This window comes from Xiphophorus couchianus, chromosome 20 (genome assembly GCF_001444195.1).
Source record: "Xiphophorus couchianus chromosome 20, X_couchianus-1.0, whole genome shotgun sequence".
Lineage (NCBI taxonomy): Eukaryota > Metazoa > Chordata > Actinopteri > Cyprinodontiformes > Poeciliidae > Xiphophorus > Xiphophorus couchianus.
Window position 1 is genome coordinate 20,753,027 of NC_040247.1, and position 14,676 is coordinate 20,767,702.

The 14,676-nt window shown below is 41.3% G+C and overlaps 2 protein-coding genes across 7 annotated transcripts in view; one reads left to right on the plus strand and one right to left on the minus strand.

The window, feature by feature from the left end:
- Nucleotides 1–10,455, plus strand: part of ppfia4 (PTPRF interacting protein alpha 4) — a 63,825-nt gene extending 53,370 nt beyond the window's left edge. For 4 of the 5 annotated variants that reach the window (XM_028003321.1, XM_028003322.1, XM_028003325.1 and 1 more), the window contains 14 exons: nt 10–131; nt 1,979–2,091; nt 2,180–2,261; nt 2,375–2,456; nt 2,607–2,807; nt 4,019–4,081; nt 4,423–4,449; nt 5,064–5,239; nt 5,372–5,469; nt 6,056–6,231; nt 7,235–7,303; nt 7,465–7,651; nt 7,776–7,871; nt 8,293–10,455. In XM_028003321.1, coding sequence (XP_027859122.1) covers nt 10–131; nt 1,979–2,091; nt 2,180–2,261; nt 2,375–2,456; nt 2,607–2,807; nt 4,019–4,081; nt 4,423–4,449; nt 5,064–5,239; nt 5,372–5,469; nt 6,056–6,231; nt 7,235–7,303; nt 7,465–7,651; nt 7,776–7,834 — 1,455 coding nt within the window. In that variant the 3' untranslated portion in view covers nt 7,835–7,871; nt 8,293–10,455. The remainder of the gene's footprint in view (nt 1–9; nt 132–1,978; nt 2,092–2,179; nt 2,262–2,374; nt 2,457–2,606; nt 2,808–4,018; nt 4,082–4,422; nt 4,450–5,063; nt 5,240–5,371; nt 5,470–6,055; nt 6,232–7,234; nt 7,304–7,464; nt 7,652–7,775; nt 7,872–8,292) is intronic. The other variant, XM_028003323.1, reaches the window with a different exon arrangement.
- A 53-nt stretch (nt 10,456–10,508) lies between these two features.
- myog (myogenin) lies at nt 10,509–13,693 on the minus strand. Of its 2 annotated transcripts, none has more exons than XM_028003328.1 (3): nt 11,871–13,693; nt 11,461–11,554; nt 10,509–11,353 (listed from the first exon to the last, which is right to left on the minus strand). In XM_028003328.1, exons 1-3 carry the CDS (start codon nt 12,402–12,404, stop codon nt 11,235–11,237), a joined length of 747 nt encoding a protein of 248 aa, XP_027859129.1. In that variant the 5' UTR covers nt 12,405–13,693; the 3' UTR covers nt 10,509–11,234. The 2 variants fall into 2 exon arrangements, with proteins under 2 accessions (XP_027859129.1, XP_027859128.1); XM_028003327.1 differs by having other exon boundaries at nt 11,455–11,554; nt 11,871–13,689.
- Nucleotides 13,694–14,676: the final 983 nt, after the last annotated feature.

Sequence of the window (14,676 nt, forward strand, 5' to 3'; positions counted from 1 at the left end):
CTCTTTCAGTCTCCTGTGGAAGTGGACAAAGCTACTATCAAGTGTGAAACATCACCTCCCTCCTCGCCTCGAAGTTTACGGCTGGAAACCAACTTTGCTCAGTTCACAGGCAGCCTGGAGGATGGGAGAGGGTAAACACACACGCACACACACACACACACATCAGGAGCTCACAACTCCATTACCACCTATCAATCATTTAAGAACAACTCTTAACAGTTGGATTTTTTTTTTTTTTTATTCCTTTTACATGCTAAAAAAATGCAACACCTAACATCAAACAGAAAGAAATGAGACAGAAAAAAAGTGAAGGGAAAATGTATCAATAAGAACAGAAGGGGTGGCCTTGGAACACACAGCTGAAACACAATATAATCTTATTTCTCTCAGTAATTATATTTTAAGACGTGAAACTCACATAACATATGCATTCATTACACACTCAGTGATATATTTTAAGGTGGTTAATAATGTTTATTTTGTGGATTTTGGCTAACAGTTAATGAAAGCCCCAAATTTTGAAAAGTACGTCCATACTCTGTACATTATATGCGCACATCATTTGTGTAAAACAGCATGGAGGCGATCAGCCTGTGGCTCTGCTGAAGCTCAGGTTACTTCAATATAGGCTTGACTGCATTTTTGGGTCGGCTCTTCATCTTCCTTTTGACAACACCCTGAAGCTTCTCTGTGGGGCATGACATTCGTGCACACTGAGACCATAGTCATTAAGGCATGGATCGGTAGTGCGGGCACCTGCCAAGTCTTTCTGGAAAATGAAATCAGCATCTCCATTAAATCTGACAGCAGAGGGAAGTATGGCGTCCTGCAGAATATCCTGCCATTGATTTTGGGATTAACCAAACCCAGTGGACCAACACCAGCAGGTGACATGGTTCCTTGAATTATCACTAGTTGTGAAAACTTTCCATGGAGCGTCATGCAGCTTGCATTCTGTGACTCTCCACTGTTGCTCCAAACTTGACTATATTATTTCCAAATTAAAATATTATGTGTTCTTTCATTCTAGCAGAATGAACAGTGGAAAGTTTAGCATCAGTCAAATCTTTCTTGTCATGTTGTCTCTGGTTCTCGACTGGCTTAAATGCAAGTTAGCTTAAGGCCATGCAGGTTCTGAATATGTCTTAATGTGGCAGTTTTTGAAGCACTCTGTTCTCTCTTTGTTAATATCCCAAATTTTAAAAATGACTTTGCTTCAAAAGGTTTTTAATCATTTTAAAAACATGAAGTCAGTTCTTCCCTTAACAAATGATTGACATTGTATCCCACTCAGAAAATGAGCATCTCAAATATGTCATTCCATCCATCCATTTTCTGTACACCCTTGTTTCCAGTGGGGTTGGGAGGGAGGCTAGTGCCTATCTCCAGCGAATGTTTCAGGCGAGAGGCGGGGTACACCCTGGACAGGTCACCAGTCTGTCGCAGGGCAACACAGAGACAGACAGGACACACAGCCATGCACACACACACTCACATCTAGGGAGAATTTAGAGAGACCAATTTACCTGACAGTGATGTTTTTGGACTGTGGGAGGAAGCCGGAGTACCCAGAGAGAACCCACGCATGCACAGGGAGAACATGCAAACTCCATGCAGAAAAACCCCGGGCCGGGAATCAACCCCAGGACCTTCTTGCAACAGTGCTAACAACTGTGCCACTGTGCAGCCCTCAAATATGTCATTTAAAGATAAATGAAATTATCCATATTATGACTGCATAAAAACTTCTGATCAGAACTATATATTGGAGAGACCAATTGTGCCTTTTATCAAAGTAGGCGTCATCTTACTTTTTGTGGGATTTGTTCTGAAAATCTATGTTAATACACATCTTTTGCTAGACACAAACTCAAACATAAGTTTAAACAATAATTTAATATTAATAATTTAATGATTTCTTTTTCACTTTTTAAAATTGGATCAGTTAAACTGTACGTCTCTCGTTTACTTATCGCAGCAAGCAGAAGAAAGGTATCAAGTCATCTATTGGTCGATTGTTTGGGAAGAAGGAGAAGGGTCGAATGGACCAGACTGTTGGCAGGGATGGACAATCTCTACCAGCCTTAACAGGTTCTCTGTAAACTGCATGTTCTAGAAGTGCAGTGCTCCAAATGAAGAGGTCTAGCTGATGGTAACACAAGCTATTGTTGCGTTTCAGATTTTGAGATGAGCATTGGTGACACTATGACTTTGGGAAAACTGGGCACACAGGCTGAGAGGGACCGAAGGATGAAAAAAAAGTAAAAGACTTTATATTTGGAATATTTTTGATCCTCTTCTTATTGCTAATATTTTGCAGCATCCTTATTGTGCCACATATCTCTCCCTCTAACTTTGTGTTGAATTCATTCAGGCATGAGCTTCTGGAGGATGCTAGGAAAAGAGGCCTTCCATTCGCGCAGTGGGATGGTCCCACAGTCGTTTCATGGCTGGAGGTATTTCACCAATCAGCCCAGCCAGACATGACCAAGAAAAAAAAAAGCCCTTTGTTCTTTGTATTGCTCCCTTCATGTCAGGCTGCCACTAATATGCACATTTATGGCGACTGTGGTGTTGACGTTTGTTGTCCTGACGGCTCTGAACAGCTGTGGGTCGGGATGCCAGCCTGGTATGTAGCTGCCTGTCGTGCCAACGTGAAGAGTGGAGCCATCATGTCCGCCCTGTCTGACACAGAGATCCAGAGAGAGATTGGAATCAGCAACCCTCTGCACAGACTCAAATTGCGTTTGGCCATCCAGGAAATGGTCTCTCTCACCAGCCCGTCTGCGCCCCTGACCTCCAGAACGGTAAACAAATACACCCAGTACACCCCCATTGTTAGAAATGGTTCCTCTTTCCAGTGTTTTTTTTTTTCAGGGAATAAATTGCATATGCAAGAATCCAAGAAACATACAATACCCTGCGAAAGGATTCATGCCCCCTGAACCTTTTCTTATTTTGTCACATTACCACCACAAACTTCAATGTACTTTATTAGGGTTTTGAGTGTTAGATCAACATAAGGTAGCCCACAATTATGAGGTGGAAGGGAAACAGTACATTTTTATGTCATAGAAAATTGTGGCTAGCAAAAACATTTTCCCCCCTCAATACTCATACGCTTCCCTTTGAATTAACCTATTTTATCTTTCTCTTTCACAGCAGACAAATCAAGGATAAACATCTGAGAAAGACTAGGTTATCAAACAATACGCTATACTTTGAATTAAACATATTTATATGTTAAAATGGTCCAGTCAAAGTCCAGACATAATCCAATGGAGAAACCAAAGCAAAATCAGAACAATCTCCTCGCAGTATGACTGAACTTATGTTATTTGCAAAGAAGTGTAGGGAAAAATTCAGCATCTAGAAGTGCAAAGATGCAAAATGCACACCATAAAAGAGCTGATGAACTAAAAGAGCTGAAAAAACTTAGCAAATTTGCACTTGACACAAAATTTATTGCCATGATGTCGAATAAAATCACTGTAATATAAAGCCTAGATTGTTGTGATGTGACAAGATGTGAAATATTTTGAGGCGGAAGAATGCTTTTCAAGGCCCTGTATGCAGCATGTATGAACATAGAGAAAATATATAACCCTTAGATGTAACACTTGTGTACACCTTACCCTGCACTCAATATCCTTTTATAACTCATGACCCTCACTTTGCATGCTGAGGTGATACTTTTTCACAATAATTAGCCTCTTCTTTTTTTTTTAATTCAGCAGCTCTTAATCGCATGGTTTACTTTAGAAAAAAATAGCAAATACATACATCCACAAACTACCTGCTTACCTGCCTGAAATACACTCCTTCCTTGGCATCACTCAACGAAACCTTTGTCTGCGTGTGTGTGCGTGTGTCTGCGTGTATGTGTATGGTGGGTGGTATGAAAACGTACACTGGACTGTTCTCCTGGGTGTGCCTGTGTGTGCCTATGTATGATGCTCTTGTTTGTGTGTATGTGGTCTGTGTTGTTTGTGTGTGTGTGTTTCTGTCCTCCGAGCAGTCCTCCGGAAATGTGTGGGTGACTCATGAAGAGATGGAGAACCTGGCTTCCTCCACCAAAGCGGTCAGTACCATCTGGGTGCTCCCCTCCATGTTAACCCCACCCAGCACTTTCTCACACTCACACTGGTCCCTGCGGCAACACATATGTCCTCTCCCTCTGCAGAACCCTTACAAAGACCCACCACATCACACACTAACACCTTTTTTTGCGACCCTGCTCTTATCTGAATGTATTTGTTGGATGCAACACATGTAGCATTGGTAATATGAATGCTAGAATGCTATCAGAGTATAAGCTGAGATGAGATTTGTGTGTGTGTTTCTGAGTTTATATTACTTGTGTGTTTGATTAGCCCCTGTCTTGCTAACCTCGTATGTTGTCTCCACTGTGCTGCCACTAAGGAGAATGAGGAGGGCAGCTGGGCACAGGTGAGGTTGATTTCCCTAAATGAATCTGTATCAGGACTCTATATGCATTTACAGGCACGTGCATTGTAACAGCATTATGTTGCAATGTCGCAAAAGTATTCACACCTTTTGAAAGTTTTTTAGCTTTATATATGTTACAACACAAACTTTTTGTTGGGATGTTAGAGCGAGACAGCATGGTTGGATAAAATTCTGAAAAGTGTGGCATGTATGTGTATCCACACGATTTATCTGTTAAGACTTTTGAAAACCAACATTTTCCTTTCACTTCACAGTTGTATATTATTTTGTGCTGGTGCATCAGATAGAATCCCAATAAAATACATTGAGTTTTGAGATGTAACATGAAAAATGTTCAAAGCAGTTCTGAAAGAAAACTTTGTACTGTTAAAGTGTTTTAGAGCATCATGCAAACTCTAAAATCTATATAAAGTTGTATTTTTATGTTATTATTATTATTATTATTATTATTACTGGTAATAATAATAAAAAAATATCTACTTCATACTATTACATTGTTATTCCTGAGATCATTTCCATCACATTTAAAATCTAAAACAATTAACTTCATGACGGTGACACATCTGTAACATTTTCTGCTGACATCCCTCTAGACATTAGCATATGGGGACATGAATCACGAGTGGATAGGAAACGAATGGCTGCCCAGCCTCGGCCTGCCTCAGTACCGCTCCTACTTTATGGAGTGCCTGGTGGACGCGCGCATGCTGGACCATCTGACCAAAAAGGATCTGAGAAGCCATCTGAAGATGGTGGACAGCTTTCACAGGTCTGCAGCTGTGATGCTCACCTTAGCAGCTGCTGAACCTGCTCTACCTTTCATCTGATGACTTGATGCATGAGCTACAGAGACGGGAAGGATACTGATTCATTATGTGTGCGTGCTTTTTATGTGCCCTAGGGCTAGTCTGCAGTATGGAATTATGTGCTTGAAGAGACTCAATTATGACAGGAAAGAGCTGGACCGTCGGAGAGAAGACAGTCAGCACGATATGAAAGGTACCGTTTACACACAGTCATCCTCATGTGTAGCAAACACACACACGCCCACACACACCCCTACATGCATGAATAGGCTCTCCTGTTTAATCAGAAAAAGTGTGTTTCTGGAGAACCATCTTGTGGTTTCATTCGATAGTGTCAATTTGTGCTTGGCACTATAACAGGTGCTCCTTAAACTATCAACAAGCCAGTCTTGTGATCTAAAGCCCCACTTGCGTGTGGAGTGCCCCACACACACGCCGACACACACATTTAAATCCAGCCGTCCCTCTCGCCCTTTTGACCTTGAGCTCAGCACATGAACTTGACTCAGCTGTCGCTTCATATCACAGTCCAACTCTGTTTGCGCACACATAAACACTCACACACGCACACACACGTTGCGCCTGTTCCAACTTGGAAAGCTGGCTGACAGCTGTGCTTCAAGTGAACAAAGGGAGTGTGCCAGAGAGTTGACGCCATGCGGCCATGCACATTACCTCTTTATGTCGCTCTTTCACTAAACGCCTCTATTTGCTGTTTATGAGGCACATTAGGTAAAGTGTTTATTTAACACTGTGCCACCGCTCTGTTTTTATTTCAGACGTTTTGGTGTGGACCAACGAACAGGTGATCCACTGGGTCCAGTCCATCGGTCTGAGGGAGTACAGCGGCAACCTGCTGGAGAGCGGAGTTCATGGGGCGCTCGTCGCTCTCGATGAAACCTTCGATTACAGCAGCCTAGCGCTCATCCTGCAGATCCCCATGCAAAACACACAGGTGGTTATACAGGAAACAGCCATGTGCGGCTTACATGTATGATCCCATTTAATTTGTTACTTCTGCTTTGTCTGGTGTTACATGTAGTAAAGTTTTAAATAAATGGGTCAGGATCTGTGAAGTGAAATTCTGTACAAGCAGTTCGTAATTTATTATGAAGTTAGTTTCAAGTCTCTTGACATCTTAATTTAGTATAAATCAATATTAACTGGACCATTAGGGGTTTTTGAAACTTCAAACCACAGCCAAATTTTAACTGAACTGTTATGTACAGAGAAGAATATGAGTATATACAGTGAAGCTGTTTATTTTATCTGATTCAGGTAAGAAAATAACTGCGTCTAACCTCTAAAAATAACCTTAAAAAATCTTGAACTATTCCTTTAACATGTTCACATTTATAGCCAATAGAAACTCTCCCAAAACACACTATTCACTTCCTGTTTTCCACTACTCAAATATATAGCAGCGTTATTAGCATAGTAATTGAGTTTCAGCAAACTGAATATTTCTATTAATAATTTGAATATAATTATTGTTTCTATACATGTCCTAACAACTACAGTTAAGTCTGTCTTCAGAGGTTGGGGCGGGAAACGATGTTCACTCTAGGCAGCTCTCTATTCTGTCACACAGCAAGCCAGGAAAAACAACAGACAAACTGCTACAGATCAAAATGTGTTGTTTGCACGACCACAGACCAGCTTGAGTGCCTGTGTCATCGTTGTCAGCAGGTGTGACGCACCCTGCCGCAAACCAGATATGGTTCAGAAACAGTTTGAGGTGCTCAAAGTATGAGGTGTTGATTTAGCCTTCAGATTTTCTAGATTTCAGTCAAAATCCACAAAGGCCCTTCACCTTTACTTACAGTTAGCATCTTGTGCCAGGTACAATAAGCCACTCGGAGCTGTTTGAGCTGCAAAGGGGGAAAAAATCACTGTATATCAGGCAATATTAACATTATGCTTGATCAAGGTTTGAATGAATTCTATGTGTTTTTCAGGCAAGGCAGGTTCTAGAGAGGGAGTTTAACAACCTTCTAGCCTTGGGAACAGACCGCCGACTGGAGGAGGTGACTTTGCAAGAACTTTTTCTCTTCGGTGGTGATTGCTTTTACCTAGGCTGTGTTATGTTTTCAGATTAACTGCTCCTCTCTATGTTGCATCCTCAGATGATATTTTAGTGTTTTCCTCTTTATAAACAGCACACTTTTCTCTATTTTCCCTCTCACAGAGTGGAGATGACAAGTCGTTTCGGCGCTCACCCTCGTGGCGCAAGAGGTTTCGGGCTCGTGAGGGAGGGACGGGTCTGGGGATGATGGCAGGCTCCATGGAGACGCTGCCTGCTGGCTTCCGCATGCCCGCTATGTCAATGCCGCCTTCCATGAATTTGGCTGCCAAGAAGCAACTTCAGCCTGAAGGTTTGTTACAGTGCTGGCCACGCTCACTCCATAGCTACTCTGTGGCTAGACTGACTGACTAACCGCATGTTGTGTCCTTTGTGTCGTGCTGTGCTCAACACCTACTTTGCCACGCCTTCTTAAGTTCCTCCCCCTGCGCCTCCAAGACTTGACCCCTCTGCAGTGCGGACCTATTCCTGCTAACGACACTACTTATTAACAGGAGCACTAGCTCTAACAGGTACGTTTGTTGTGTTTTCTAGCTGAACGTGTCTGTTGGTGGACTATCAACCTGTAGTCCAATAGGGAGCTAACTTAACATTTGTCCAGAGGACTGTCAGTGATACCCTCTAGTCTAGTGAAAGGCTAGTAAAAAAAATGACATTTACGAAAATATATTTACTAAAATAATCTTACAATAAACCTATAAGTGTTAGTAAAAATCTTTAAGTAGGCAGCAGCATTTTTTCCAGAATAGATTTTGAAACACCTTCAGAAAGCCTGTGTTAATGTGAGTCTTCATGGAAACAAAGTACAAATAAACATGAATAAATAAAAAATTATTGAAATATTTGCACAGTGCTGTACTCAATGTTAAAGTCTTAATTTTTCCTTCCTTTCTCTCATACTGCAATAATCCTGCCTCTGAATATCTCTTCCAGTGCATTCTCATTACTTGTACGGACACATGCTTGCGGCCTTTTGAGAGTGATATGCCAAATCTGGAGAGGGAAGGATTGGGTGCGCCAGGAGGGGGCGGAGTCTTCTCCCCTCTCACGCCCAGCCTCACCTCCCACCTTCCACATCTCTCTCCTCCCCGCCCCCCGGACTCGTGCAATACAGGGGGCACCTCTGACCTTTGCTCTCTGAGAGCGCTCGTTGGCTGCTTTCCGCTGCTGCTGTAAAGGAGGCTCGTCCCGGCCTCGCCTTGTTTACCCCAGTGCTCCCAGTAGCCTCGTTGTTGTGGTGTCGTGTTCCTGCTCTCCTTGTCTCAGCTGTGGGGTCTAGTCCTGGTTCTGATCGTCCTGAAACGGCCAAGACCAAACGAATCTTCCTGTGTTAACACGACAGTTGTGAAAAAGATTTAAGGAGATGACGAGCAAGTCGTTGCTTCGGACTCAAGAGTGATAAATACTTGTATAAGTGGCAGATCACTCTGCACATTAACCTTCTACCGGTTATGCAAGGTATTACTCCTTTATCATCTCTGTACAGAAAAATGGATGACTTATGTTTTTTATAGAAATATTATATATATAATATATATATATTGGAAATATATATGGAAAGTAATATAATATTGCTGTTTGAAACCCAATGCCCTGTATTCAATAGTGACTGTTCTCTTTCTCCTTCTTTCCCTTTCTCTCTGTGTTGGACCTTTGTGTGTCATTTGCTGTGCGCTGTGTGTGATTAATTGGTGGGAGGGACTCACTGAAAGAAGTGTGTGTTTTTACAAGGACTCCTCACAGGTTCATGGGTCCAATTCTCTCTTCTTCTCCTCTTCTTCTGTCCCCCCCACCAAACCTTTTGACACGATGTAGCTGTAATTTCTTTTCCTCTCTTCGCCTCTGTCGCCTTCTGTATGACACTATGTAGCCTAGAGAGAGAAATTTAATGTGAGGCATGAATAGGGAGTGTGTGTGCGTGTGTGTGAATGAGAGAGAGAGAGATTGAGCAAATCAGCCTATCTCCTGGAGACTTTTGAAGGGGTCGAGTGTGCTTGTGGGTGTGTGTTTGTGTGTGTGTGTGTGAAAGGCCGACCCTAACCATGTGACTTTGACTCTTTGTGTGTGTGAATTTTAGTGTGGACACTGTAGCTCACTTCTGTCAATTCCAAACTTTCTCTCATGTCAAACAATAAATTGCTGCTCAACATCAGTCAGTGACTTGCGCTGCTCTGCACTGGCCTTCAAAAGCATCCATAGCCCTTAAAATATTTGAAGTTTTGTCATGTTACAGTCACAAAATAAATGTTTTGTTTGTTTGGGTTTTTTTTTCCTTTTTACCAGGATTTTATGCAATGTATGAACTTGAACTAGCACAAATTGTGTAGTGACAGATCAAGGATTCACGGTTTTCAAAATATTTCACAGAAGAAAGTGTGAAAAGTGTGGCATGCATTTTTATTTCACCCTTCATGCATAAATTACTTGGGATTCTTGGCTGTTTCGCTGATTAATCTTTCAGTTTAGCCATGTCGGTATGTTTGCAGTTGAGATTTTTCTTTAAGCGTCTCCACAACTTCATCGCTGATCTGTCTGTTGTGCTCCTTGCTCTTTGCAGAGTAAAGGGATCTAACTCAAAATGCATGCCACACTTTTAAGGTTTTTATTCTAGTACACACAACTTGGAATTCATAAAATATGCTGATAGTTTTATTTGTAATGTGAGAAAATGTGAAAAGCTTAAGGGGTATGATTACTTTTGTAAGACAGTGTAATTGACAGAGACATGTCTTATCCTGCTCTACCACCTCATGGTCAGTTTTTGTGAAGAAATGCCAGCGGGCAGTCCATACACCCAGCTGACCAACTCCTCCAATGAGAACACAGCATATGAACTCGTGAACTGCTGGATGGCTATACAATCTTTTTTTATTATTATTATTATTATTATTATTATTATTATTATTATTTATTTTACAGATTTTTCCAAGGTGTCTAAAAGGTGTAATGTGCTATGTGGCAGCTATGAGTACTGTGTCTTTATTCCAGGTGTGAAACAATGCTGACAAATCAAGATTTTATTATTTGGCCATCTGAAAAAAAATGTACTGTATTTATGACACTATATAGACATGAGTAAAGCTGTTTTTTAAAGAATTGTGACTCTGCTTCTTCCTGAAGTCCTCAGCACTTTAAAGCCACAAGACAGCTTATTGAAAACCATCTTTATTCCAAGGATTAAAACAGAACAATATCACTTTTCAGAACATCTACAAATACACAACAATCTTAGTTATAAAAGTCAAAAATAAGTTAGCAAAGATACAAAATAAAATGGCAAAACCACTCTGTAAAAAAAAGGGGAACGTATTTACAACAAAAGCATTTATAACCTGTTTAAATTAGGCAGATCTTGGTCAAAACTGCCATGGTACATATTGGCCCCACAAATAAATTCATGTATTTCTTTTTTAAGCATTAAACTCACACAAAAAGAATCAAAGATACGGAGGAAAACTTAAATTAAGTTAGAACAATATAATCCATCTGTGAGTCTGGAGGAAGGTTTAACAGAGATTCACTCAGATAACTAGGATTTTGGGTTCATGCAGCAAAATCTTTGAATCTCAAGTTAGACTGAGCATCTGTAGCTCTGACAAACAGGACTGGACCACAGGATAAGGCATGTAATACAAGGAATAAGGCCTCATTGTAAAAGGAGGAATTCAGTTTAGCCAGTAGACCAAGTAGAGTTGCATTGATAATTCATTAATTCAGATTTTTGATCGTTTGCATAAGACAGAAAACCAAAGTTTGTAGATTCACTAAAACAAAATAAGTACTCCAGTCAAACAGCATCACCAATTAGCTATATTAACTTTGTAATTTACGGATCTCTGTGCATCTACATCTGTGTTCCCACTGTTTTGAAAGGTCTATTTGGAAATGTCTACAGGAAAGGCCACAGCTCTGTCTGAAGCAGAGATGCTGTCCACAATGGAAGTCAAGGCCTGCATGTTCCCCTGCTCAGGAGATTCAGCAGCACTCAGGAGATCTGAAGAAAGAGAGAGAGGCCAAAGCACACAGTCAGTACCGTCGGCAAAACACTAATCTGTTTGCGGGATCCGGTGAAAGTTCCTATTCAGCCGCGCTCACCCTCACCGCTGTAGCTCGGCGGACACTGCTCCGGAGTGCTGCTCCACTCGGGGCTGCTGCAGCAGGTGCTCCCCGAACTGGGCTCGCAGGACGACGACACCTGTTAGCACAAAGACACGCACGCAGAAGTTGCTGTCAGTCACTTATAATACAAAACAGCACACAAAAATCCAGCGCAAAAGATTTATGTTTTCGAAACCTGCCATATTAGTTTGAGAAGTGCATATTTGACTAAAACATAAGCCTGTTAATTTAGAAAAGTTTAAATCTGAAACGTAAAAATCACCCACTTTATTATTTTTTTATTCTACAGCTTGTTTTTCTCACTTCCCAACAACTTCTCAGCCATTTTTCTCTACATTCTCCACGTTTGCCTATCATCTTGGCTCTCTTTATCCCACTCCTGTTGTACTCACTCTGGGCTGGGTCGGGGTGGGTCGGTAGTGCAGTCCCTGCTGTCCTGTCTCAGTGTCCTGCTGGTTGAGAGAGGACACCAGCGCTTGTAGCCGTTCAATGTACTGTATGGCGCTCCGCAAGATCTCCACTTTGGGCAGCCTCTGGTTGGGGTTCATCAAGGTGCTCCTCTTCAGAGCATCAAAGGCCTCGTTCACCTTCTTCAGACGTCTCTTCTCCCTCAGCGTTGCTGCTCTCCGGCGATCCATGGTCACAGTCTTTCTTTTGCACATCTTACAGGCCCAGGGCAGGCACTGACCAGGGCAGTGGGTCTCAGAATGAGGTGACAGGCTGGAGGGAGATGCTTTATCCTCAGTACTTGCGACTCCGACACTGGCACCTCCAGCTAGACTCCCACACAAGCCCATCATGGAGTTTCTGTCCTGGTAACCAGCTTGGTCGTATGTCCCAGGTAGGCGAGAGGGGAAGTAGCTGTCCCCTCCTTCATAAAATCGCTGATCAGGAAAGAAGTATGGGTTGGTCTCAAAGAGCTCCATATTGGCTCGTGTTGTACTCTAGATGTAAAGGGGCAACAATCCCTGCTTCGTTTGTTGCTGCTCTTCAGTGAGTGGTCTTCGTTCCTGCGTCTGGGATGTGTGTTGGACTATACGTGTGTGCGCTGTCTTCCCCTTGGCCTGAGTTTGCAATGAGTGGAAGACGTGTGGCGAACAACTGGTGTGGAGCAACTGTAGGCTGGCATTTAAACCCCTCTGCCTTCTGCAGGATCACAGGGTTAAATTTAGCACGAGCCCCCAGAAACCTGACACGATGGTTAGCTGTTGCTGCACATCTACACTTCACATCTCTTTTGGGCTATGCTCTCTAGGGCTTTCAGGCCCATTCATGTGTTTCAGTGTGTGGGTTTGAGCACTTGCGTGCGTGTGTGTGTGCCAAGATCCACAGTACGATCAAGTTGCCGTGGAAATGGAAGAGATAACCTCAGATCAAAGATGTTGGCCTTAATAAGTTAATCCCAGACTTGCGTTCTCCTCCGTGACGCAGAACAAAAAGACGCTTTTCCATGGGGGTGGGGGGGAGTCAATGTGGTAGGAAGAGTCTTGAGGCAGCTGTCACCTCTACTAGGATCGAATAATTTGTAGTGACGAGAAGATGTTTGTGACCAGAGATAATTGCTTACTCAAAACTAGGTCACAAAGGCAATGTCAGGTTCACGATGAACATCTGTGAATGTGTAAACATGGTGGCATTACAGAGAGAGTATTTTTGAATGAGGTTCTACAAAAAGGTTGTAAAAAGGTTGTTATAGGTAATATATTACCTGTGAAAAATAACTCTGTGGCGTCTTCATTTTGTACAAAGTCAGATTAGTTGTTCTTAGAGGCTCAAGCAAAGCACCCAGAATAAAAGCATATTTTTGTGGTACAATGCTGATCTGTGCAGACATTATTTTATGAATGTTGTCACTTTTGCGGTGGGGACTTTTGTACACAGAAGATGTTGATTACTTGCACATGAAATGGAGTTTGAAGATTTTTCCACCACTAGTGATTTTCCTGTAAGAAACATGTAAAATATTTCCATTCAGACAAATCATTTGACAGAGAAGTGAAAGTTGTGTGAATGGCAAAATATTGAACTATTCTATTAGTGTTTACTGTGCCCTTCTACTTTATTTGGTAGTTATTTTGTTTGCAAAAGCTTCAGATGTGCCTGTGTTAATTTGTGCTTCATACTGAAAGATCATTGGTGGAGCACTGCTTCCTGCCACCATTTTCCAAGTAATAACAATCAGATTATGTGTAAATTACAGACCAATCCTAAAGTCGGTCCAATTTGAAATGAAATTTTTTCACAGCCATCCTTTTAAATTAGTTAGCTGCTCCAATTGGAATTGGACCGACTGATCTATTTATATATTTGACAAAGGATTATCTATTTATATATTTGACACAGGAAGATCATTGTTACCTTTACTTCAAGGGCTTTAATCTTTATAATCTGTGTAAATATTATAAAAGAGCACTTGCAAATACCACTATGACATCAAGAGAAATGTAGAGGTAATAACAATTCATCAAAAAGTCACTTAAAACATCCAGATTCATTTATCCTAGTATCCTGAAGCTAGGTTGTCTGAAAGGGACCAGGACCAAGATGTTCTTCTGGCATCTTAAAGGTAAAATATCATTCTGGTTTCTCTGTAAATAATGGAGGTGGTTCCACATTAATAATCTCCATACGTAAAACATATAGTCAGAATGGAACATGTAAAACATTTCTGGTCCAAGTAACCAAAGTAAAATTAAAGTAGAGCTGTGTAAAAATGCAGTAATGCTATAGAGTTTGGGAACACTGTTTTATTGATTTTTAAATTATCTTTATTTTGCTTTGCTTTAGTTGTTCTGTTACTTTTGCAGTGGAAACTGCAAAAGTAACAGTCTGAACTGCTACTTGGGAACTGTAAAATGATGTTTTATTCCCAATAAATAAATGGCATCAATATAATTGATGTTTTATTGGGAATCTCAATTTCCCAATAAAACAATAATCTTTTCCTAGATAAATAACCTTTCTGCTGCAAATGTGATGAATAGCTAAAGGTTTGTAATGACATTCTTAAGATTAGAGTTATTTTAAGATGGTAGAGTTTCAATTTGGACTCAGCCATTCTTGCGCCAGCCTTTAGTTTCATCCTCAGGGACTAATGAATATGGATTTGTACTTAATAAAGAAGCTGTAAGAGTTATCTACTGCAGGTAAGCTATAAACTTCTTATAAAATTTGACAGAACCTCACTTCAAAAATCCT